Source organism: Salvelinus sp. IW2-2015, linkage group LG28 (genome assembly GCF_002910315.2).
Source record: "Salvelinus sp. IW2-2015 linkage group LG28, ASM291031v2, whole genome shotgun sequence".
Lineage (NCBI taxonomy): Eukaryota > Metazoa > Chordata > Actinopteri > Salmoniformes > Salmonidae > Salvelinus > Salvelinus sp. IW2-2015.
This window is the reverse complement of record NC_036868.1, coordinates 21,074,124-21,098,365: the sequence shown is the minus strand read 5'-3', so window position 1 is coordinate 21,098,365 and position 24,242 is coordinate 21,074,124. Positions and strand designations below refer to the sequence as shown.

The 24,242-nt window shown below is 41.1% G+C and overlaps 1 protein-coding gene across 1 annotated transcript in view; it reads right to left on the bottom strand.

Annotated features, from left to right (window-relative positions):
• Nucleotides 1–406: 406 nt before the first annotated feature.
• Nucleotides 407–24,242, bottom strand: part of LOC111954188 (thyrotropin receptor) — a 31,202-nt gene continuing 7,366 nt past the window's right edge. Inside the window, exons 2-12 of the mRNA XM_023973714.1 lie at nt 21,698–21,769; nt 17,560–17,634; nt 15,331–15,405; nt 14,868–14,942; nt 11,807–11,884; nt 11,245–11,313; nt 9,500–9,577; nt 7,203–7,391; nt 2,997–3,339; nt 2,285–2,866; nt 407–2,095 (exon numbers count right to left, since the gene is read on the bottom strand). Of these exons, the coding sequence (XP_023829482.1) occupies nt 1,466–2,095; nt 2,285–2,866; nt 2,997–3,339; nt 7,203–7,391; nt 9,500–9,577; nt 11,245–11,313; nt 11,807–11,884; nt 14,868–14,942; nt 15,331–15,405; nt 17,560–17,634; nt 21,698–21,769 (2,266 nt within the window). The 3' untranslated portion in view covers nt 407–1,465. The remainder of the gene's footprint in view (nt 2,096–2,284; nt 2,867–2,996; nt 3,340–7,202; nt 7,392–9,499; nt 9,578–11,244; nt 11,314–11,806; nt 11,885–14,867; nt 14,943–15,330; nt 15,406–17,559; nt 17,635–21,697; nt 21,770–24,242) is intronic.

The following is a 24,242-nucleotide window of genomic DNA, read 5'->3' as shown; positions in this document are numbered from 1 at the left end:
AAAACAAGTACTTTTATTAGAGTATTTGAATTGTTATGTATAAAAACCAAGTAGTCTACCAATTGTATTTGAGACTATTTTAAAATACCTGGGTTAAATGCAAGGAATGTGTATGAGTAAGTGTATTTCCAAATATATAAAAAGTTTCAACAACTTGTCTTTTCAAATAAAATATATCTGAATACATACATCGGAATGTATGTGAAAGTAATTGAAATAATTGAAATAGTTTTTGAACCCAGGTCTGGTTGCATCTTCTCTGATTGTCTGAAAAGTCACTTATATCCTCTTAAGAATGGAAATATATATTGGTTTRGGGGTTGGGATGTATTTCTGGAAATTCTTGACATGTTTATTTGGATCAGTTCAGTAGCAACATTAAATAGGACKACGAGAAGAAGAAAAATAAGTAGACAAATGTTTAATGTATCTCTGGAATGTAATATACATTTGGGGCAAAACCAAATCACTTACGCTGTAGATACTTTTCAAAGAGAACGGTTRGGTAAAAACACTCATGTCTGGTTTTCACATTATGGCTCCTTCTATAGATTGATGCCATGTGACGATTAACACATTTTCTCACTTCCTTTATGTAGCTGGTTTGTTAATTAAKATTTTTAAAGGCACACTAAAAAGATGCAGTATCACAACAAAGTTTTGCATTTTATGTCTTTGTACGTGGATTACTCTTCTCATTTCTATACAGTATACACATTGCGCAACATTAAGGGATGCAGTATTTCCCTGTCTGAAGTTAGGTCTAGTTTCTAATCACCCTGGACCTGCAGGCTGATCTGTAATACAGTACCAGGACAATATCCAGGAGTCTCTAAGGAATCTCTTCATTTCATAGGTCTGACGTTTGAGAAATCAAATATCATATTGCAGACCTCTCAAAGTTCATAATGTCTTCATTTAGCTCTTAGTGTAAAAAAAACATGTCCCTTTTTTTGTCTGGTATGTATGAATAATCATGGATTTAAAGTTCACAAGAAAACGGGGTAGATTTATTTGCTAAATGTGATAAAACATTGATCGAGGAGATATTTATTTTTTGGGGGGACCAGCTTTAGTTCATCTACAATTTAAACAAAGGTGTAAATCAACTTTGTTTTCAGATACAGTACAGCTATCAGTTTCAACACCCAATTAAATCTTTAGAATTAACAACGACCGAAATAGGATCGTTTTGCTGCAATCAACCAGGATCTCATATCTCACTGACACGTAATATTCCTTGACAGTCAGTATATTAATTGCAACAACAACAAAAATCACAGCAGAAATTGTGAAAACAGTCAAACGTGCGAAAAGGTTCAGAAAAAAAACTGGCTTGCTGTAAAATATCTTAACAGTTCAATCCACTTCCAGTTTTGATTTCACTGTGGCTCCTCTCCTCTCCAACCAAACCACCACTGGCACCATCACAGTACTCTTTGATCTCCCCAGGCTAGGTTTGAGTTCATGTGTACAGGCTACAGTTCTCCTCCGGACTGGGTTGCTGGGAGGTGGGTTGGAGGTAGGTTTGACCAGACCCAGAACGATCCTGCAGGTGGATGGGTACCTCCTCTGGTCCTCCTGTTCCCTTCTCGTTTTTGTCTCTCTTCTTACCTCTCCGGACCTGGTGACATACCCCACTGCTACCCTTCGAACTGACCGTCTGCCCTCTGAAGAGCTGTGCCCGGCGCTGGCACAACCCCACCTTACTGAGCAGGATAAAGACATCCCCCCTGAAGGCCTTGGTGAAGATGGCGTACAGGAAGGGGTTGGCACAGGAGTTGAGAGGGTAGAAGAGCACCAGCAGGATCTTGGAGTTGGATACAGTGATGAGAGGCCGGTCCAGAACCGCCGACATGGCGTAGAAAGAGATGGGCGCCATACACAGGAAGTCCGTGAAGATAAGGACGGCCATGCGTTTGGCGATGTTGGTGTCTTTGGAGCCGGACCGGTAGTGCGGGTTGTGGACAGTGCAGTAGATCTTGATGTAACAGGCACAGATMACCAGAAATGCCAGGATGTTGAGGATAAGGACTGAGACAATGTACACCTGGGCCACGGTGGACTGCGTGTCCATGGGTAGGCAGATACTGACCTAGTTAAATAAAGATAAAATAAATAATCCATCAATCAATTGTTACAAAACCGATTAGCCAGCCCACTGCTATGGCTACTCTTGCAGGTCTACGGGGTCCTASGCTTACCGTAGACTGGCTAATTGGTTTTGTAACACAATCAATCACTGAATCAATCAATTAATATTAAGAAATAGATAAATACTGACCTTCTGGTAACTACTYACCCCCACTAGGGGGAGCATCGCTAGGAGGAGGCAGAACAACCATCCAGCCAGCATCACAGCAGCTGCATGGGGCAGACGCAACTTCCTGTCCAGCCTCATGGCGAACGTTATCGCATACCACCTCTCTAGCGTGATCACCGTCAGCGTATACACCGACAGTTCGCTGGCAAACACGGTAAAGAACCCCGCTAACCCGCAGCCCGGCCCTGTCTGCCAGTCGATGGCYTGGTTGTAGTACTCTGCCCGGGTGTGAAGATCCACAGAGGCGATGAGGAGGAGATATATCCCCATGCAGAGGTCAGCGAAGGCCAGGTGACACATGAGGAAGCGGGAGACGGAGAGCTTGTAGTGAGAGGTGAGGAGGACTAGAAGTGCCACCATGTTGCCTACAACAGCCAGTAGGGACACGAACCACACAGACACCCGCAGGAAGCTGAAGCCCATGATGTCCTCGCACGGGTTGAACTCGTCCGGCGCAGGGGCGCAGGTCACCTCCTCGCCCTCCTCACAGACCACGTAGTCGTAGCGACTGTCGAAGTCCTGGCTGGTGTCCTCCTGGGGGTTCTGTAAGATAAAATCAGATTATCACAGAGACACAGAAATGTATCCTTTTCCTTTTCCTTGATTTGTTATTCCCCCCCCCATCCCTCGTCAGCACTGGCAACACTCTGGTTGCTGACCAGTCTCTCTTTACCTTCAGTGTCTCCCCGAAGCCCACGTCATCATCCGGCTGGCCCCCGAAGTAAGCGTGGTAGTGGAGGCTGCTTTGGAAGTCTCTCCGGGGATCTCCCTGGGTGTCTCTGAACACCCCATCTCTGAAGCCCACCTCGCTGGGCTGCGGGTCAGCTGCATCCCCAATGGGATCCTCTTGGAGGGATGGGACTGTGAGGGGACCCACGGATCTTTTCTGGTGCCGGTCTGCTGCAGTGTCCGATGCTGGGTCTACTTGAAGAGATGGGACTCTGAGGGGACCTACTGATCTCTTTTGATGCTGGTCGTAGAAAGCTGTCAGGTTGCAGATGATGTACTCAAGGTATCTGCAATGTCAAAAGAGACTCATTGTAGAAAGTGTACTGTAGATCTACGAGTTCTTCTTTGAGTTTCACTTTCTGCTTCCGTTGGTGCTTTGAGAATAATTGAAGGTGAAATAATTAGTTTGAGTCTGTAATGAGCATGGCAAGGTTGATCAAATTAAACTGTGAATGACTAAGTTGAAGTTGAGTGCAAACAAATAAATACAAAATCATTCAGCTTGAATCCTTTACTTCAAAATACCTCTTTATACACTCCTGGGTCCAGCTAACATATTATTTACATACCCAGTTAAAGAAGAAAACGGATTCATGTTTTGAGAGGCTCATTAGTCGTGTTTAGACGTTGYTCTTCCTACAATAACAGTGTTGACTGACAGTAATTACAGCTGCATAATAAAAAAGTATAGGTAAACGCGTCGAGTTGAATTCACGCCAACATCCACACTGAAGAAGTACAGCTGTGCCATCCAACACCCATTAATCATACTGTAACTGTACACAAGACAGAGCAATACACACCACAGTACACTTTCAGGGTTAATAATGCACTCTATCATTTTATTTTCATTTACAAAACCATCAATGAAAGAGTTCACAGGTCTCTAGTTGTAACGGAGCCAAGCAGCATTCATTTACAAACTTCTAGACAAATAAACGTTGGAAGGACCAGTCAGTCAAAGGGAAATATCATTGTGCTCTTGTTTATGTATATTTTTGGGGCAACGTTGCAGATGGTATGGCTCAAGTCCCTAGTGAGACACCATGGTAGAATGGAGGAATGTATTGCGAGAGGAAATGGTAGAATGATGATTTATTGGGAAAGATGGGTTGATCTGTGGCTGTCTGAACGGTGGAGTGTTGGATTAATCCTATACACATATGAACAGTAGAAATGTTTGAGGTCCTCCAATAAGGGGTGAAGATGGGATTGTTATATGTTTTGCGTTTCACAGTTTACGTTTTGTGGTTTGGTTTCATGCTGTGAGTGGTGTTAGTGTTGATCCTGGTAGTTATGGGTGCGCTCGCTTCCATGCCCGTCCAGGTCTCGGGTGGGGCTTGGTTTTTCCAGCACTTGGAAAATAATAATAATCCAGAGCACATACTGACCAGAGCACATACTGAGCTGACCAGAGCACATACTGACCTGACCAGAGCACCTACTGACCAGAGCACATACTGGCCAGAGCACTCACTGACCAGAGCACCTACTGTGGGAGCGGAAATTTGTATTGTCTGTGTATTGTATTGTTGTGTTAAATAAAATAGATATAATAAAATAAATAGTAATATATYTATATATATACACACACATACATGCATTCTGTAAGTATTCAGCCCCTTTCCCTTTTTCCACATGTTGTTATGTTACAGTACAGCCTTATTTTAAAATGTATTAAATATAACTTCATTGGAGTTCACCTGTGGTAAATTCAATTGATTGGACATGATTTGGAAAGGAACACGCCTGTCTAAATAAGGTCCCGCATTTGCAATGCAGGTCAGAGCAAAAACCAAGCCTTGAGGTCGAAGGAATTGTCCGTAGAGTGCATAGACAGGATTGTGTCGAGGCACAGATCTGTGGAAGGGTACCAAAACATTTATGCAGCATTGAAGCTCCCCAAGAACACAGTGACCTCTATCATTCTTAAATGGAAAAAGTTTGGAACCACCAAGACTCTCCCTACAGCTGGCCGCCTGGCCAAACTGAGCAATTGGGGGAGAAGGGCTTTGGTCAGGGAGGTGATGATTTCAGCGGCAGGGACTGGGAGACTAGTCAGGAGATGGATAAATTAATGGAGCAAAGTACAGAGAAATTCTTGATGAAAACCTGCTCCACAGCGTTCAGGAACTCTGGGGAACTGGGGTGAAGGTTCACCTTCCAACAGGACAACGATCCTAAGTACACAGCCAAGACAACACGGGAGTGGCTTCAGGACAAAGTCCTTGAGTGGCCCAGCCAGAGCCCGGACTTGTACCCGATCGAACATCTCTGGAGAAACCTGAATATAGCTGTGCAGTGACGCTGCCCATCCAACCTGACAGAGCTTGAGGGGATCTGTAGAGAAGAATGGCAGAAACCACCCCAATACAGGTGTGCCAAGCTTGTAGCGTCATACCCAAGAAGATTCGATGCTGTAATCGCTGCCAAAGATGCTTCAAGAAAGTAAAGAGTCTGAATACTTATGTAAATGTGATATTTCCATTTCCCCAAACATTTTGAAACCTGTTTTTGTATAGATTGATAAGGGAAAAACAATTTAATCCATATTAGAAAAAGGCTGCAACGTAACAAAAAGTGMAAAAAGTCAAGGGGTCTGAATACTTTCCGAATGCACGCTCTCATATAATATATATACAGTTGAAGTCGGGAAGTTTACATACACCTTAGCCAAATACATTTAAACTCAGTTTTTACAATTCCTGACATTTATTCCTCATTAAAATTCCCTGTCTTAGGTCAGTTAGGATCACCACTTTATTTTAAGAATGTGAAATGTCAGAATAATAGTAGAGAGAATTATAAAGTTCATCTTTCATCACATTCCCAGTGGGTCAGAAGTTTACATACACTCAATTAGTATTAGTATGCCACAACTTTGGAAGTATGCTTGGGGTCATTGTCCATTTGGAAGACCCATTTGCGACCAAGCTTTAACTTCCTGATTTTCCTACCTCACGATGACATCTATTTTGTGAAGTGCACCAGTCCCTCCTGCAGCAAAGCACCCCCACAACATGATGCTGCCACCCCTGTGCCTCACGGTTGGGATGGTGTTCTTTGTCTTGCAAGCCTCCCCTTTTACTCCAAACATAACGATGGTCATTATGGCCAAACAGTTCTATTTTAGTTTCATCATACCAGAGGACATTTCTCCAAAAAGTACGATCTTTGTCCCCATGTGCAGGTACAAACCGTAGTCTGACTTTTTTATGGCCGTTTTGGAGCAGTGGCTTCTTCCTTGCTGAGCGGCCTTTCAGGTTATGTCAATATAGGACTCATTTTACTGTGGATATAGATACTTTGTACCTGTTTCCTCCAACATTTTCACAAGGTCCTTTGCTGTTGTTCTGGGATTGATTTGCACTTTTCGCACCAAAGTACGTTCATCTCTAGGAGACAGAACGCATCTCCTTCCTGAGCGGTATGACGGCTGTGTGGTCCCATGGTGTTTATACTTACTATTGTTTGTACAGATGAACGTGGTACCTTCAGGCGTTTGGAAATTGCTCCCAAGGATGAACCAGACTTGTGGAGGTCTACAATTTGTTTTTTCTGAGGTCTTGGCTGATTTCTTTTGATTTTCCCATGATGTCAAGCAAAGAGGCACTGAGTTTGAAGGTAGGCCTTGAAATACATCCACAGGTACACCTCCAATTGACTCAAATGATGTCAATTAGCCTATCAGAAGCTTCTAAAGCCATGACATCATTTTCTGGAATTTTCCAAGCTGTTTAAAGGCACAGTCAACGTAGTGTATGTAAACTTCTGACCCACTGGAATTGTGATACAGTGAATTATAAGTTAAATAATCTGTCTGTAAACAATTGTTGGAAAAAGTACTTGTGTCATGCACAAAGTAGATGTCCTAACCGACTTGCCAAAACTATAGTTTGTTAACAAGTCATTTGTGGAGTGGTTGAAAAACAAGTTATAATGACTCCAACCTAAGTGTATATAAACCTCCGACTTCAACTATATATATAGTAAACAATAAAAATAAACGTGTGAAACAACAGCTCAACAACAACTCGACATCAACACAAGATACAGCCTTTTCACATCTCCAGAAAAACGTCATTGTCCACGCAATATGGAAATGGCTTCACAATGATTGACATYAAAAAACGTTAAAACGTCATCTCACCCTCTCTTCTTCTTGAGGTTCTTGAAGCCGCAGCACAGGGAGGGGTAGGTGAGGTCTGCGGTAACCAGGTGTTTGAAGGTTTTGATTGGCGGGAGCTTCTTCAGGTTCCAGGCGTTGCGGGCCATCAGCTCCCTGAGAGATTCCAGGCCTGCTGTGGGGAGGGACGACACCCCCGTCAGGGACACGTCACTGGAAAAGGAAACACAGGGAATACATGTGACAGCTGGAGGTAATACAGAGCTCCTAGAGGGTTYTTACAGAGTTCAGAACAGTGGATACGGGAGACAGCTGGAGGTTAAACAGGGGTCATACAGAGTTCATACAGCTTTGGGTCACATATTATGTCACCTTYGGGAACGTGTGTGTGTAGAAGTGCTGTAATGGTATTTGGAATCATAGGCCATGGCACGGGCCATAGACATTACTATCATTAAAGCCTAACAGATGAAGCCTAGTGAAGATATGGTTTTGTACTGTTTAGGAGAGCAACACCTCCCCACTTTCTAGTTGTTATGATATGCATGGCTACCCGTTTTGCGCATTCTCCAAATCTGGGATACACAATTTTGTCAAATGCCTATTTATTCCCCAATTGTTAGACTTGCGGTCTTTCTGAAACAGAACGCAAAATACAACGCCTACATCTTGTTCCCGCAAAAGAGTATCCACCACTCTTCCATCGTCTTTATCTAATTAAACATTCTGTTTTTATTGTCCACGTTGCCATGCCAAAGACTGAACCTCACTGGGACGTAAAGTCACAACTCAGTACAAGCTCACATCCAGTCCTGGGTTGCATCCCAAATGGCACCCTATTCCCTATATAGTGCATCCCAAATGGCACCCTATTCCCTATATAGTGCACTACTTTTGACCGGAGCCCTGGTCAAAAGTAGTGCACTATACAGGGAATAGGGTGCCATTTGGGTATTCAATTTCTCCTTCAGCATTCTGTGTGATTGTATTATCAGCACATAGTGTAACCTACACTCCCCCTTCGAGGGGCCAAGTGGGGGACAAAACATTAACAAGATGTTTCCTCATCTAGTGTATCAGTGAAATGATCTGCTAAATGATTTAATAATAATAATATACAGAAACACAAGCCAAACAATGCATAAAATTAAATCACACTTTCTTTCTTTCTTTTCCAGAGGCAGCTGAGTATTTTTCTGTCACATTGGTTCTCTCTCTCTCTCTCTGGTGGAACATTGAGCAACACTGGATAATAATAGTGTGTGTGGAAGACCTGCCGGCGGTCTGATTTTGTCATTGGGAGATATTTAGGCCATGACCTCATGTGGATGACCTCACCACTCAGCCAGGACTAAGACATGTTCCAATACTTTAGAAATATGCATCCTTCCTTCCTTTTCCCCCCTTGAGGTTAGCATAGAGATACGTGATTGAATGGGTATAAGCAAGTTAACAACCTTATTACTTTCACCAATCCAACCAATTCAGGTCAGTGATTACGTCAAGGAACGTAGGCCGCATTTCTGAAGTACTGAACAAGGCTGGGGAACAGATTGACTTATTAAAAACGTATTAAAGAGGTTACAGTTTGAGGAGTACTACTTCAGAAAACAGATAACAGAGGTAAGGTTTCTGCATCAAACTCCCCAGAAAGGGAAGGGGATATTTCATTCCCACTATGACTCTCAAAACAGAGAGGGGAAGGAAAAGTTGAACGTTTCTGTAACACTCACACACAATCTGCGTCTGATTTCCKAGTCAAAATCCCAGCTGTCGTTAAGCTATTCTCATGATTTCTGAACTGTGTTTCTCCCAGACATGTTTCTCACTCATTCTCCACTTTTATGGGAAAATAGAGAGGTACAAAAAGAAAGAAACTTTGCCATGAATGAATTACCGAAGTTATGATTTGAACCCATTTGSCTTTGTAAAAAGGAATGTTTTCTAGTAATTATTGAATATTTTCGATACTTAATCGTCTGATAATTCTGGACTCCAATTATAGACTATCTCTATAAAAGTTCCAAACCCAACTCGTAAATCACATATCATTGCAAAACACTCTTGATTAATATCACATTATTGGAACATACTGTATCTCTCTGTTTAATAAGACAAATAACTGACATTTAAGACTGGAACATTGGATGCATTTGTACCATTCTTTCAACGTAGGTTGAGCAACTATAACTTCTGAATAGGAACTGAACATGTTGGGCAGTGCAGTGAGAGGAATGTTTTGTCCAGGGCTCACTTGAAAAAAAAAGATGCTCATCTCTATACGACTTTCCTGGTTAAATAAAGGATGAATAATTACGCACAGAAGCATTGGGCCACTAACAGTGCCAGCAAATGTTCTTTCATCCATCTTGGTCAGACGCTTGTTCCTATGGAGGTACCTGGAGAGAAAACACACACACACACACACACGCAAACAAGAATGTAACCGACACACTTCAATCACCATAATCATCCTGATAGCTCGGAGACATGCTACAATATTTTCACTATCCTCATCACACCACGTTCTACTGTTTATGTACCCTGCTTCCTGGAGTAACACTGACTTCGGACGACTCAGGTCTTATCCTGAGTGTTGTTTTAAATTAGCCGTCCCACCATCGGAGAAGGTACTTCAGAAACACGCTGCACCTTTAAAATAGATATTGTAGAGTCCCTAAATCTAATTTAGATAATAAACGTGTGTGGGAGTGTTTGTCTTGGTGTTACAGCTCTGGGATCAGCTCTCGCTCTGAGAAAACACACATACACACCGATACACACACTCCCGGATCAATTTTTTTCTCTAAGCACGCTCTGTGCGTGCCAACCCAAACAGCAGTGTGGTAAGACTGACTACAGTGACTGCCCATTGGTCTAATTACAACTCCATAAGGACCAGCTAGGGTTTTACTGGGGGTGAATGGTTAAATGGAGGGGTGGGGGGGGATGGGGTGGAGGTCAGAGCTATATTAATGTTTCATATCCTGATGGGAAAGCTAGAGAGGTGACAAAAAGGAGGGTGGTGGAGGGTGACGTTTGGGGTTAAAGGGAAAACGGTAACAAAAGTAACTAATGTTTACATGTCTTTATACAATATTGGGGTCGGAGTGGAGGAGGGGTGCATCGGGACAGTGTAGTGACACAGAAAGCAATGATTGTTTTTTTACATTTCAATTTTAAACTTTATTCATCCAGGTTAGTCTCAGTAAGATGAAATCTAGATCAAAATAAGACTTTTTGTTCCCTTATGGGGAAATACATTTCCTTTGGTGCTTTGATGCAGAGTTCCTGAAATTGTCTTCTTAAAAAAAGAAATCAGGAGAACTAGGGCTTCCTAATCAAGGCTGAGGTTAACCTCTCTCTAAGCACGTCTGGGAGAACCAGTTCAGATGGAACCGTGATCCRACTGCTTGTGTAGCGTAATAGTGTAATTTTGAGTAAGGAAATATTAATGCCAGATGTAAAAAAAATAAAAAAAAATAATCCAGTCAAAATACTAAGTAACTTAATTTTGGTGAAATGAAGGGGTCTGAAATGACTGATTGTTAAGCCAGAGTGAAAGATATCATAACTGTAACAACATAGAGAACCGTACCTCCAGTACTTCTCCATGAGAAGACTCTTCCTCTAAGGCAGTCCAAAGCACTGTTACAATCCATTTATACAGTAATTGGTTCCAACAGCAAGAYGTCATCAACAATACAACATTACAAGAATCCTTGCTGCTTCAGTGCTTTGTCCTGCATGGCTTTGGGTCAGCAGGGTCAAGCAGAGAGCTGCAGGTGGCTACTAATACAGTATTTCATTTTCTATTCTATTATTTTCTATACTATACCATTCTATTCTGTTATTTTCTATTCTGTTATTTTCTATACTATACCATTCTATTCTGTTATTTTCTATACTATACCATTCTATTCTGTTATTTTCTATACTATACCATTCTATTCTGTTATTTTCTATTCTGTTATTTTCTATACTATACCATTCTATTCTGTTATTTTCTATTTTATACCATTCTATTCTATTATTTTGTTTGAATGATATAAGCAAAATAACTTACACAGCATCCAGTTTGGTCCCGTTGAAAGCATGATGTTGAATGTCGGTGAAGCCATTACTGTACAACATCCTGTAAGAGAATAAACACATCAGAAAACATTCATAACAGTAACATTTACTGAAGTCAAAACTGCGTTATTTTATGCACCAACCCACTGACTAACTTTGAATCCTTCTGGTTGTACAGGTCCTATTAATCAGTAATGCCAATTCCAGCTGTTGAATAACATGTATATTTTGGTGCTGAGGATTTGCCTGTGTATGCATTTCAGTGACCAAAATCACTACAACATTTTCTGTAACATATTTCCCTGTGTTATGTTCTCCCCAACAAAATTGAACCACTTCGATCGATGTATTGGTTAGTTGTGTCCTGAATCAGTTTGTCAATGTGACCATGGCTTTGGCATCTAATGGAATGGTGTTTTCTCYCCGACAGACATTTGTGAGAACATCTCTGTGCTGGTCACAGCACTCTCAGACTGCAAGCAAGGGTAATGCAATGGCCTATAGTCCACAGTGAAGACACCAGTGAAACTGTAGAGCTATGGCTGTGTACTCACACCGTCAGCACTTGGTTGGTAATACCACGGAATGAGTTTGCTGGGACCTCAGATATGTATGGATGATCAGCTATTTCACTGAGGAGATACAAGAGGAAATTAGGTGGTGTTGCAAATACACTACCGGTCAAAAGTTTTAGAACACCTACTCATACAAGGGTTTTTCTTTATTTTTACTATTTTCTACATTGTAGAATAATGTAATATTCTATAATATATGGAATCATGTAGTAACCCAAAAAGTGTGAAACAAATCAAAATATATTTTACATTTGAGATTCTTCAAATAGCCACCCTTTGCATTGACGACAGCTTTGCACACTCTTGGCATTCTCTCAACCAGCTTCACCTGGAATGCCTTTCTGTTGTTTTGTTGGCTGCTTTTCCTTCACTCTGCGGTCCGACTCATCCCAAACCATCTCAATTGGGTTGAGGTCGGGGGATTGTGGAGGCCAGGTCATCTGATGCAGCACTCCATCACTCTCTTTCTTGGTAAAATAGCCCTTACACAGCCTGGAGGTGTGTTGGGTCATTGTCCTGTTGAAAAACAAATGGTAGTCCCACTAAGCCCGAACTAGATTGGATGGCGTATCGCTGCAGAATGCTGTGGTAACCATGCTGGTTAAGTGTGCCTTGAATTCTAAATAAATCACAGACAGTGTCACCAGCACAGCACCCCCACAACATAACACCTCCTCCTCCATGCTTTATAGTGGGAAATACACACGCGGAGATCATCGTGTCTCACATAGACACGGCGGTTGTAACCAAAATTTGGACTCCAGACCAAAAGGACAAATTCCCATCGGTCTAATGTCAATTGCTTGTGTTTCTTGGACAAAGCAAGGCTCTTCTTATTATTGGTGTCCTTTAGTAGTGGTTTCTTTGCAGCAATTCGACCATGAAGGCCTGATTCACACAGTCTCCTCTGAACTGTCGATGTTGGGATGTGTCTCTTTTTTTAACTCTGTGAAGAATTTATTTGGGCTGCAATTTCTGAGACCGGTAACTCCAATGAACTTATCCTCTGCAGCAGAGGTAACGCTGGGTCTTCCATTCCTGTGGCGGTCCTCATGAGAGCCAGTTTCATCATAGCGATTTATGTTTTTTGCGACTGCACTTGAAGAAAATTTCTAAGAAATGTTCCATATTGGCTGACCTTCATGTCTTAAAGTAATGATGGACTGTCGTTTCTCTTTGCTTATTTGAGCTGTTCTCGCCATATGGACTTGGTCTTTCACCAAATAGGGCTATCTTCTGTATACACCCCACACCTTGTCACAACACAACTGACTGGCTCAAATGCATTAAAAAGGAAAGAAATTCCACAAATTAACTTTTAAGAAGGCACACATGTTAATTGAAATGCATTCCAGGTGACTACCTCATAAAGCTGGTTGAGAGAATGCCAAGAGTGTGCAAAGCTGTCATCAAGGCAAAGGGCGGCTATTTGAAGAATTTCGCATATATTTTGATTTGGTTAACACTTTTTTGGTTACTACATGATTCCAGGTGTTATTTCATAGTTCCGATGTCTTCACTATTATTCTACAATTTAGAAAACAGTAAAAAATAAAGAAAAACCCTAGAATGAGTAGGTGTTCTAAAACTTTTGACTGGTAGTGTATAGAAAACCTCGTCAGAGAGTAGAAAAAAAGGAATGGAATGCCACAGAATGGAAAATAGCTAAGTACATCTCCTAGCACTATAGTAACCACTGGCATTAGACGACAGGCGAGACATAATGGATTGGAAAATCCTTACTATAAATAAGACAGCTCTTTAGAGAGGACAGGATGATGCTTCTACACTCCCCTACGTATGTGTTTTGGACAGTATAGCTACATTCCTTAATTTGGCTCTATACCCCAGAATTTTGGATTTGAGATCAYATGTTTTATATGAGGTGACAGTACATATTTTCACCTTTTATTCGAGGGTATTTTTATACTTATCTGTTTTTTGAAATGAAAGCACTTTATGTATCTAGTTCCCCATTTGAAGGTGTCATGAGTATTTGAACAAATTCACTTCTAGTTTATTACATTTAGTCAAAAGTTTAGTATATGGTCCTATATTCCTAGCYRGRAARAACTACATCAWGRTTGTGACTCTACAAACTTGTCGGATGCATGTGTTTCGGATCAGGTTGTGCCCAATAGAAATGAATYGTAAATAATGTTTTGTGTTWTTTTGGAATCACTMTTATTGTAAATAAGAATATAATATTTCTAAATACTTCTACATTAATGTGGATGCTACCATGACTATGGATAATCATGAATGAATCGTGAATAATGATGAGTGAGAAAGTTAAAGATGCTATTTTTTATTTAACTGATCATGCCACCATTTTTTGGGTGGGGTATGATATTTATGCCACTGTAACTTATTCGCTCATCATTATTCACAATTCACTCATGACACATATGTGTTGAGAAACATATTATATTCTTATTTACCCACAACGTGACTCCAAAATGACACAATACAATATTTACCATTCATTTCTTTTGGGCACAACATAATCTGAAACACAACCAAAACTAACTGCAAATGCATCCAACAAGTTTGTAGAGTCACAAACTTTTGACAAAATGTTATACACTCTAAGTGTATTTGTCCAAATAGTTATGACACCTTCAAATGGGAGGACTAGATACATAAAGTGCCTTCATTTCTAATCGATAAAACCGATATGTATGAAAATACCATCAAATAAAAAAGGTGACATTCTGTACTGTCGCCTCAAATGCTATTTTGTATAGAGTATAGAGCTTAATWAAAAGTTTGAGCTTCACTGTCCAAATAAATATGAAGAAGAGTGTGTGTGTGATGTCAGTCTCATTAAAGAGATTTAAACCTCAATCGACTTAAGGGTAAAAATCCCATTATTTTCCACATTTAGTATGACAAATGAGTGAGGTATTGAATGGAATACTGGAATGTATAGAAATACTACTGAAATATGGAATGTTATGGTTGTAATACTTGTGAGACAGTACCTACTTGAGTATAGTGCTAACAAAGGTAGTATGTATTAGTAATGCAGTTTGCTTACAGTATAAAGTTCATATCATCTGAGTGAATGTTGGTGAGATCAGGAAAGATGGTGAGGCCAGTATTGAAAATCCCCCTAGAAGGAACCAAGAGAGAYATGGTTAGATAGCTGGCAGGCGATGACCAAGCAGACTATACCAATCAAAACCAAGAGAGAGATGGAAAGATAGCTGGCAGTGACCAAGCAGACTCCCTCACCAATCAAGCAACCACAGAGTATAAAATATAACATGACAGTGCCAGTACTGGCATATASAATAGGAACCTTTTAAGTTGAATAGATTGGAAATAATTGCTCAATTATTGCCAAAGCCAAATATTTCAAGACAAGTCTSATCTATTGTATCTTGTGTTAAAGTAATGTTGTCAGTTTTTCACTTACATTAGCGTTTTCAAAGCCAAGATGGTTTTGATTTTGAAAAAAAGATGCTTATAATAAACGTAGGATTTCTAAATGAGCTCACAGGTATTTCAGGTTTGGAAGGTTCTTAAATGCTTCTGGGTCGATGTACGACAGACTCTTTGCGTTCCGGATCTCTCTGAAATGGAAAACACAAATACACCTTAAAAATGACAGTAAACATGATGTTTTCCAGTTTGACAAGTACTTCTGTGTATCCTAGGATTAAGTGCTCATACATCCTTTGCTTTGCTTAGTAATTTGACATTCCTGTGTCACTGAACATACAGGACATGTTGCGTAGTATATAGGGTTGTATTCATCCCCACGAGTCCTTTACAGTTTCCTTTCATGTTCTCTAAAAGTCAAGTACGTGCTTTAGGTTCACTGAAACACACACATCAAATCTTAGTCTTCACATGCTTCGTAAAACAACAGGTGTAGACTAACAGTGAAACGTTTACTTACATGCACACTCACACACCCAGACCCCCCCCCCCCCCCCACACACACACACACACTGAGTGCTGACAGAAGAGGGCAAGGTGCATGTCTGTCTATCGGAAAGACGAGGAGGAAAATCTCCAAAGTCTCCACATACATCCAACTCTGGAAGCCAAGGTTCAATTAACGTTTCATTAGTGTGTTGACTCTGGTGCACCCATCGGCCAAAGAGAGGGCTCTCCTCTTTGCTTGTCTAACCCATGTGGTGTGGATGAAAGCTGGGGAACGTGTGAACCTAGCCCTCCTTCACACACCTAGGTAACCGCAATCAGCACCCTAGCCAACATGTTCTGACCACTGAGAGTCTGAGCCACTGTGTGTGTTTGTGTGCAGTGAACAGCTACCTTAACCTCCACCCCACCTCGTCCTCCACCACCTCCCTTCCTCCCTGCCTCTCAGTCCCTGAGTTGGTGTGTCTGTGTGCAGTGAACTGCTACCCTACACCCTTCTACCCCATCCCACTCTCCACCTCCTCCCTCCCTCTCAGACCTCAGCTCCTTGYTTCCCCGAACAGCCCTTGCCACCCTCCACCTCCTCTTGGTCCGACCTTTGTGTCTGATCCATGGAGGAAACAGGAGAGCGATGCCATTATTATGTGATGTGGCACAACCACTGGACCAATCAGGTCTGAACAGGCCCTGGTGATCCAATAGAAATAATGGGCTATGAACTCTTCTTAGTGTGGGAGAAACTCTTGGTCTCTACACTTTGAGCCTATCACAGAGCGTGAACCAGGACAGGGATTGGCCAAATATAGAGCCTGTCACAGTGGGGACTGTGCTGATGGACATCAATGGAATACGAGATAAGGGGAAAGTCAGTGTTCTGTTCTATTGTGATGAAGCAGCTTGATTAGTCTTGACGCAAAGCAAATAAATGATTAAATGATCTCATCCCATGCAACTTAGCGGTCAGACCTTAGAGAGACCATACATCAGACGCCGATATAGAGAAGACCAAGGCCATTACGCAAACCAACTTGCTGTTTATGAGACGCCTCCACAGCAGCTCAGGCATGGATAGGAAAACCACATTGACTGTTGGCTTTCCCTCTCTCCTAACATCCCCAGTTGCACGCTGTTACGTCTGTCTGTTTAGACCCAGACCGAGCGATGATGGACAGGAGACAGATACTCTATGTATCAATTATTCTCTCCAACGTCATTATGTCAGAAGGCACTTCGCTAAAAGTGCTGCCCCAGAGTAACATGGGACGGCAAAGCCACGCTCTTCAGATGTTATGAAATGTTGTCGTCAACCGTAACTGTTATGGAAACGCTGTTGGGTAACAGTTCTAGAATATCTGTTGATCGTGTATGCATATGCTGGCGCTCGCAATGGTTTGCGGCATGGAAGGGGAGAACACTATTTACGATCCTGAAAATAACAAGGCAAATTCGTCTAACTTCTTCACCATAATGTGTTTAATAAGAGTCATTATTAGAAAAAAACACTCCCCTCCATATGTATTTGGACAGTGAAGCAAAACATTTTGTGAAGCTCCAGCATTTTGGATTTGAGATCAAATGTTTCATATGAGGCGACAGTACAGAATGTCACCCTTTATTTGAGGGTATTTTTATGACTTCTTCAAATGGGGGGACTAGATCTATAAAGTGCTTTTCGTTTCTAAACATTAAAACAGATTTGTATGATCAAATTAAAAGGTGACATTATGCACTGTCGCCTCATATGAAACATTCTAGCTCAAATCTAAAATGCTGGAGACAAATTATTTMTATCTTCACTGTTCAAATACATATGGAAGGGAGTGTACATATGTACTCACATGTGGGTGATTTTCTTTAGATTGTAGAAGGAATGCCTCTCAAGTCCTGCCAGTGTTACGTCCACTGATATGTATCTGAAAGAAAGAAACCATCATACTTTGATATAGGGATTTTCAACATACAGAAAGACATACGGTATCTTTAATAAAAGTAAAGATCAATTTTACACTCTTTCTTCCACATTCTTTACACACATGGTTTTACTGTGTAACATTTTATCAAATACAATTAAAAGMTATTGCGCAAACATACCAATTATTATACAACATGTGATTTACTGTCATCTACACTCCTTTCCGTATTTATTTGYACAGTGAAGATCAACTTTGTATACTCCGGCATTTTGGATTTGAGATCAAATGAGGCGACAGTACAGAATGTCACCTTTCATTTGAGGCTATTTTCATACCTATCGGTTGTACTTTTTAGAAATGAAATCACTTTATGCATATTGTCCCCTCCTTTGAAGATGTTTTTTTCATAATATTTGGACAAATTCACTTATTTGTGTATTAAAGTAGTAAAAAAGTTAGCACGCAACAACTACAGTGCATTCGGAAAGTATTCAGACCCCTTGACCTTTTCCACATTTTGTTATGTTACAGCCTTATTATAAAATGGATTTTAAAAAGAAATCCCTCATCAATCTACAGACAATACCCCATAATGACAAAGCAAAAACAGGTTATCAATTTTAGAAAATGTATATACAAAACCCGCGTAAATATCACATTTAAATAAGTATTCAGACAATTTACTCAGGACTTTGTTGAATCACCATTGGCAGTGATTGCAGCRRRAAGTCTTCTAGGGTATGACGCTACAAGCTTGGCACACCTMTATTTGGGGAGTTTCTGCCATTCTTCTCTGCAAATCCTCTCAAGCTCTGTCAGGTTGGATGGGGAGCATCACTGCACAGCAGTTTTCAGGTCTCTCCAGAGATGTTTGATCGGGTTCAAGTGCYGGCTCTGGRTGGGCCACTCAAGGACATTCAGAGACTTGTTCCGAAGCCACTCCTGCATTGTCTTGGCTGTGTGCTTAGGGTCGTTGCCCTGTTGGAAGGGGAACCTTTGCCCCAGTCTGAGGTCTTGAGTGCTCTGGAGCAGGTTTTCATCACTGATCTCCCTGTACCTTGCTCCGTTCATCTTTCCCTCGATCCTGACCAGTCTCCCTGTGCCTGCCGCCGAAAAACATCCCCACAGCATGATGCTGCCACCACCATGCTTCACCGTAGGGATGGTGACAGGTTTCCTCCAGATCTGACGCTTGGCATTCAGACCAAAGTGTTCGATCTTGGTTTCATCAGACAAGAGAGAATCTTATTTCTCATGGTCTGAGAGTCCTTTAGGTGCCTTTTGGCAAACTCCAAGCGGGCTATCATGTGCCTTTCACTAAGGAGTGGCTTCCGTCTGGCCACTCTACTGTACCATAAAGGCTTGATTGGTGGAGTGCTGCAGAGATGGTTGTCCTTCTGGAAGGTTCTCCCATCTCCACAGAGGAACTCTGGAGCTCTGTCAGAGTGACCATCGGGTTCTTGGTCACCTCCCTGTTCAGTTTGGACAGGTGGCCAGCTCTAGGAAGGGTCTTGGTGGTTACAAACTTCTTCCATTTAAGAATGATAGAGGTCACTGTGTTCTTGGGGACCTTCAATGCTGCAGAAATGTTTTGGTACCCTTCCCCAGATCTGTGCCTCGACACAATCCTCTCTCGAAACTCTACGGACAGTTCTTTTGACCTCATGGCTTGGTTTTTGCTCTGACATGCACTGRCAACTGTGGGACCTTATATAGACAGGTGTGCCTTTCCAAATCATGCCCAATCAATTGAATTTACCACAGGTAGACTCCAATCAAGTTGTAAAAACATCTTAAGGATGATCAATGGAAACAGGATGCACCTGAGCTCAATTTCTTGTGACTCTACAAACTTGTTGGATGCATTTGCAGATTGTTTTGCCCAATTAGGACCTGAATGGTGAATAATCTAGTGCTATCTTGGAGTAACTTTTATTGTAAAAAAGAAAATAATGTTTCTGAACACTTCTACATGAATGTGGATGTTACCATGATTATGGATAATCATGAATGAATCGTGAATAATGATGAGTGAGACATTTACAGAGGAACAAACTTCATACTGCCAAATCAAATTCTAACATCTCACCATTACCAATAACAGGAGAGGCTAGAATTTTTGTGGGGGTATGATCTTTGCTCTTGTTACAATTCATTCATGATTATCCATAATCATGGTAGCATCCACATTACTGTAGAAGTGTTCAGAAAATTATTTTCTTATTTACAATAAAAGGTACTCCAAGATAGCACTAGATTATTCACCATTCAGGTCCTAATTGGGCAAAACAATCTGCAAATGCATCCAACAAGTTTGTAGAGTCACAAGCTTGATGTAGTCATTGCGTGCTAAAAATATGGGACCAGATATTAAACTTTTGACTACTTGAATACACTATAAGTGAATTTGTCCTAATTCTTTTAAAATGGGGGGTGGGGAACGCTAAAAAAGATACGTATGAAAATACCCTCAAATAAAAGGTGAGATTCCGTACTGTTGCCTCAATTGAAACATTCAAAATACTGGAGTATAGAGCCCAATGTAAAAAATATGTTAGCTTCACTGTCCAAATAAATACGGAGGGGCGTGTACCTGAACCACTGTGAGAAGTAAAGCTACTAGACTAATGATCCTCAATCCAAAGCTTTAGCCTCAGTCCTATAGTCTTAACCACCCACCTCTCCCAATGCCTCGAAATCCATGGGTAATTTAACAGGTATGTATGCACCCTACATATCCATTACCCAGTCATCAGTACCACTGCTTTCATTTGTTATTACTGAGTAACTACTGTGTAGTCTAATGGCATATAAAACAAACAGACTGAGATTATGAATCTATATCAGAAATGGAATGAGTCTCTTCATTGTGAGAAAGCAGGGTTAGTATTTAAAGTGCAGTGCACTAGACTAGAATTGCTCCTGATTGCTAATAAATACTATTTACATGCTGCTAAATGAAGGGGGTTAAACAAGTACTTCCAGTCTAGACTGTCTAGACTACAGGTTAAAAAGGGTCTCTATTCCAGTATTCTGTGGCAGGTTGAAGCTTATTGTCATGGGTCTTGTCCTGGAGGCAGAACTGGGCAGCTGCTAAGTCGAAATTGTCTATGTAGTAAAAATGTATGATATATATATATATATATTTTAGACTTTTTGATCTTCATTTAAGGTTAGGCATTAGAGTTAGCTGTGTGGTTAAGGTTAGGCTTAAAATCAGATTTGATGACTTTGTCTGTGCCAGCTAGCGACCACTCCGCAGAGCTGCCCCCAGAACAAGATTGATGACGAAAACCGCTAACCTGCTATTCTGTTGGGCAATATAGAGGTGTGCTGGGTGAGGCTGGGGAAAACATCTCCTTTTGCTCTCTCTCGCTCTTCTTTCCTCATGTAGGACTTGGACACAGCCACTGGCCTCAGGCTGGGATCAAGGCCTAGCTCYTGTATATTTTCAGAGAAGTTGTCAAAAAGAAATCAATTTCAAATTTTCGCATTGCTTTCAACATTTTGGCTTGGTGATACCCTTTTCCACCTTCTTCTACTGAGTTGATATTTTACCACATCATCTAACCCGTTCCCTGAACGAMGCACCAATCCGTACAGGCGACTCCACCGGAATACCTTGCCGATGCCTAGGCCCTTGCGGTGGGAAGGCTGACATTCCTATTCTAGGAACGCATTAGCTCTTCCAACTGTGATTAGCACACAGCGGTGACACTAAACAGAGAACAGATCATCTGCACAAGTGGAGGAGAGGACAGAGAGAGAGAGAGATTTTGGGGGGGAGAAAGAGAGTGTGGGGGGAGAAAGAGAGAGAGAGGAAGCAGAGAGCGAGAGGAGGCTTGGAAAAGGCTTGGATCCCTGATCCCAATTTTTTGGATCAGAGGGAGGATAATAGACAGGTGGATGATGTGGAGTCGGGATATTAAGAATTTAAATATAGCTTTGTGGCTCAATGAGGTGAGAATTTGTGATGATGATCAGAGAGATAGAAAGAGAGGGACAAGGAAGGGAATAATGGTGAAAAGAGACTGTGCGATTGTGCTGATGGTGATTCACTCACATCCTTGAGATGTTGACCAGGTTGGAGAAAACATCTCCTGGCACTGATGTCAGACGCGTCTCCAGAAGCCATCTGGAAGAGACATAGAGGAGTACTGATCAATGTAAAGTTTACAGATCCATGTAAAATTGACAGATCCAACACAATCAAACACTCATATTGTGCAAATACGTACAAAAACTATTTCAGCAGATTTTGTTCATTTTTGTGTTGCTTAATTCGTGTGAAAATYCACGTGTTTTGGTGCGACTTAACTCATAGGAAAAGACACAAATATTTGTGCAACCTTATTCATAGGAAATTACATTTTGCGTGGGCAAACTTCAGAACAATCTTTTCAAAGTTATTGGAGCAATGCATTTTGGGCAATGGTGTTCTACACTGCCTTTGTTGTTGTTAATCAACCAGGTTGTCACTGAAATGAGTGCCAATGCTGTGTTCTATGCTTACTTTCGCTTAATACTTTGGGATACTGGTGCCATGTTATATTTTATGAGYGTTGCCAGATTGGAGTAAAAAGCAATATTTGTCTTTATTTGTGGTATTGATGGAGGTTTTTGATTGGGGAATGGGGATACATTTTCATGATGGGAAATTAGTTCATCAATAAATATGGGTAAACAGAAGACCTGCAAAAAAAATCTGTTTGGTTTAAATTCCCCTGGTGCAACTGCATGGTATGTGCAAATATAACGAGTCTGGACAATGGGCAATTAAGCCATATCAACGCAGTTAAACAGGTTCATGTKAAATAATTAATTCTGTTGGCTTACACTTATGGCACTTCCTAGGCCGTTTCATGATGTTTATTACGTTCGTGTCAATGACTTACAGTAGGCTATTGTAACAAGACATATCCCAGCATTGTAGGGCTACTGCCTCTGTCCAGAGGAATACTYGGCTTTCAGGGCAATGGCCATTAGAGCTCACTTTGCCACAGATGAGCCCTYGTTAGAGTCCCTGTTGCAGCTTTCACTTTCTTCTACTATGTTGTTGGCAGCGTTCAGATCACGTCCAGCTTACGTCTAGTTATGTGATCTAGTGGTGGGAAGCGTTCTGTGTTTCAACATTGTGTTGGGTTATTCTTACCAGTGTGGACCCAAAACAAACACATTCTACACATTTACAAACTCCCTGTTAAAAGTGTTACTACAACCACGGTGTTCTGTTGTTACTGAACAGTATACATCTAATAACCTGACAGTGATCCACATCATATGGGTAGACAAATAATGTAAGTGTGTTATGCAGCAAAACAGAATGAGTAAAAATGACAAAAGAAATCAAGCAAAGATGTACAACTATTTAACCATTTTATTCATTACTGAAACATGCAAACTACAAACATGTCACCAGTTAAAGATAAMGAATACATACAAAAGTCAAGAGTTGTCTATAACATGAGTACAAACAAGGTGAGTGTGTGTATACAGTATGTGTGTAAGTGTTTGTGTGCGTGCATATTATGGTGTGTATTATAATTTCCCATCCTAAAAATGTATCCCCATCTGGTATACACTTAGTGTCAAAAATGTACTGCAGGATTTGTTATAAACCATTTTAAATTGTATTTCTATGTTTCAAGTATAGCTAGAATGTCTGAACAGTGACATGATCATCCTGAAAGCCTGAGGGAATTGAATTCAAATTGGAATTTGTGGAATTGTTGGGGATAATATTGAATTGGGAAATGAATCATTGGAATTTACCTAACATTGAAATTGAGAGCAATTGAATTCTCAGAATTTAAAGACTGACCTGGAATTTGAATTGAAATAAATGGAATTTACAGGGAGAGGGAATTGAYTTTGTGGAATTAACCCCAACCCTGTCCTTCTGCTTGTTCAGTCAGTCTGCAGGATCTATAGGCATGCCCTGAAAACACTCATCATACACTTTGTATCCTGTAAACTGGGCGTGCAGCAGAGCAGACTATTGAAATTGATCAAGCAAACCATAACGCAAGAGTGCTGAAGACATGGATTCATCTTGGAGTTGAAAAGTAGACCCAACAGTGAAAAGAGAGAGAGAGACATGGATTGGAGATGAAGAGCGGGGGCAAGTGAGGGTACAAGCTCAGGAACACTCCAAAGCCTGTCGATCGCTTTGATTTCAGAATTGTCGGTATTACAAATTTGTTATAGAATCAAACAAGATCCTTAATTTACAGCGAAGTCGGCCTCGGCTAACCCGGGTCGGCTCCAGACCAACATTGGTAGATAGACTGTATGTTTCTGGTTACTAGGTTCTCTCTCCATGCAATGCAGGGCTGGATGAAAGGGTTCTTTGAAGTGTATGGTGTAAACCCTGTCATAGGAACATGAGGGGAAAACAAAAACGTTGGGTCTGAGTATGTAGGAGTGGACCTGGACCTAGCCCCTCAGCTCTCAGCCAAACCAAACAATGTCTGGCCCTGCTTACACCTACGACCTGGTGGATGGGGGAAACACACTGGGTTATAATGGTTTATTACTAAAAAGTGGTTTATTAGTGGTTTATCACCAGAAATGACCATTGGTGATATTGTTATCAATATCATTACATA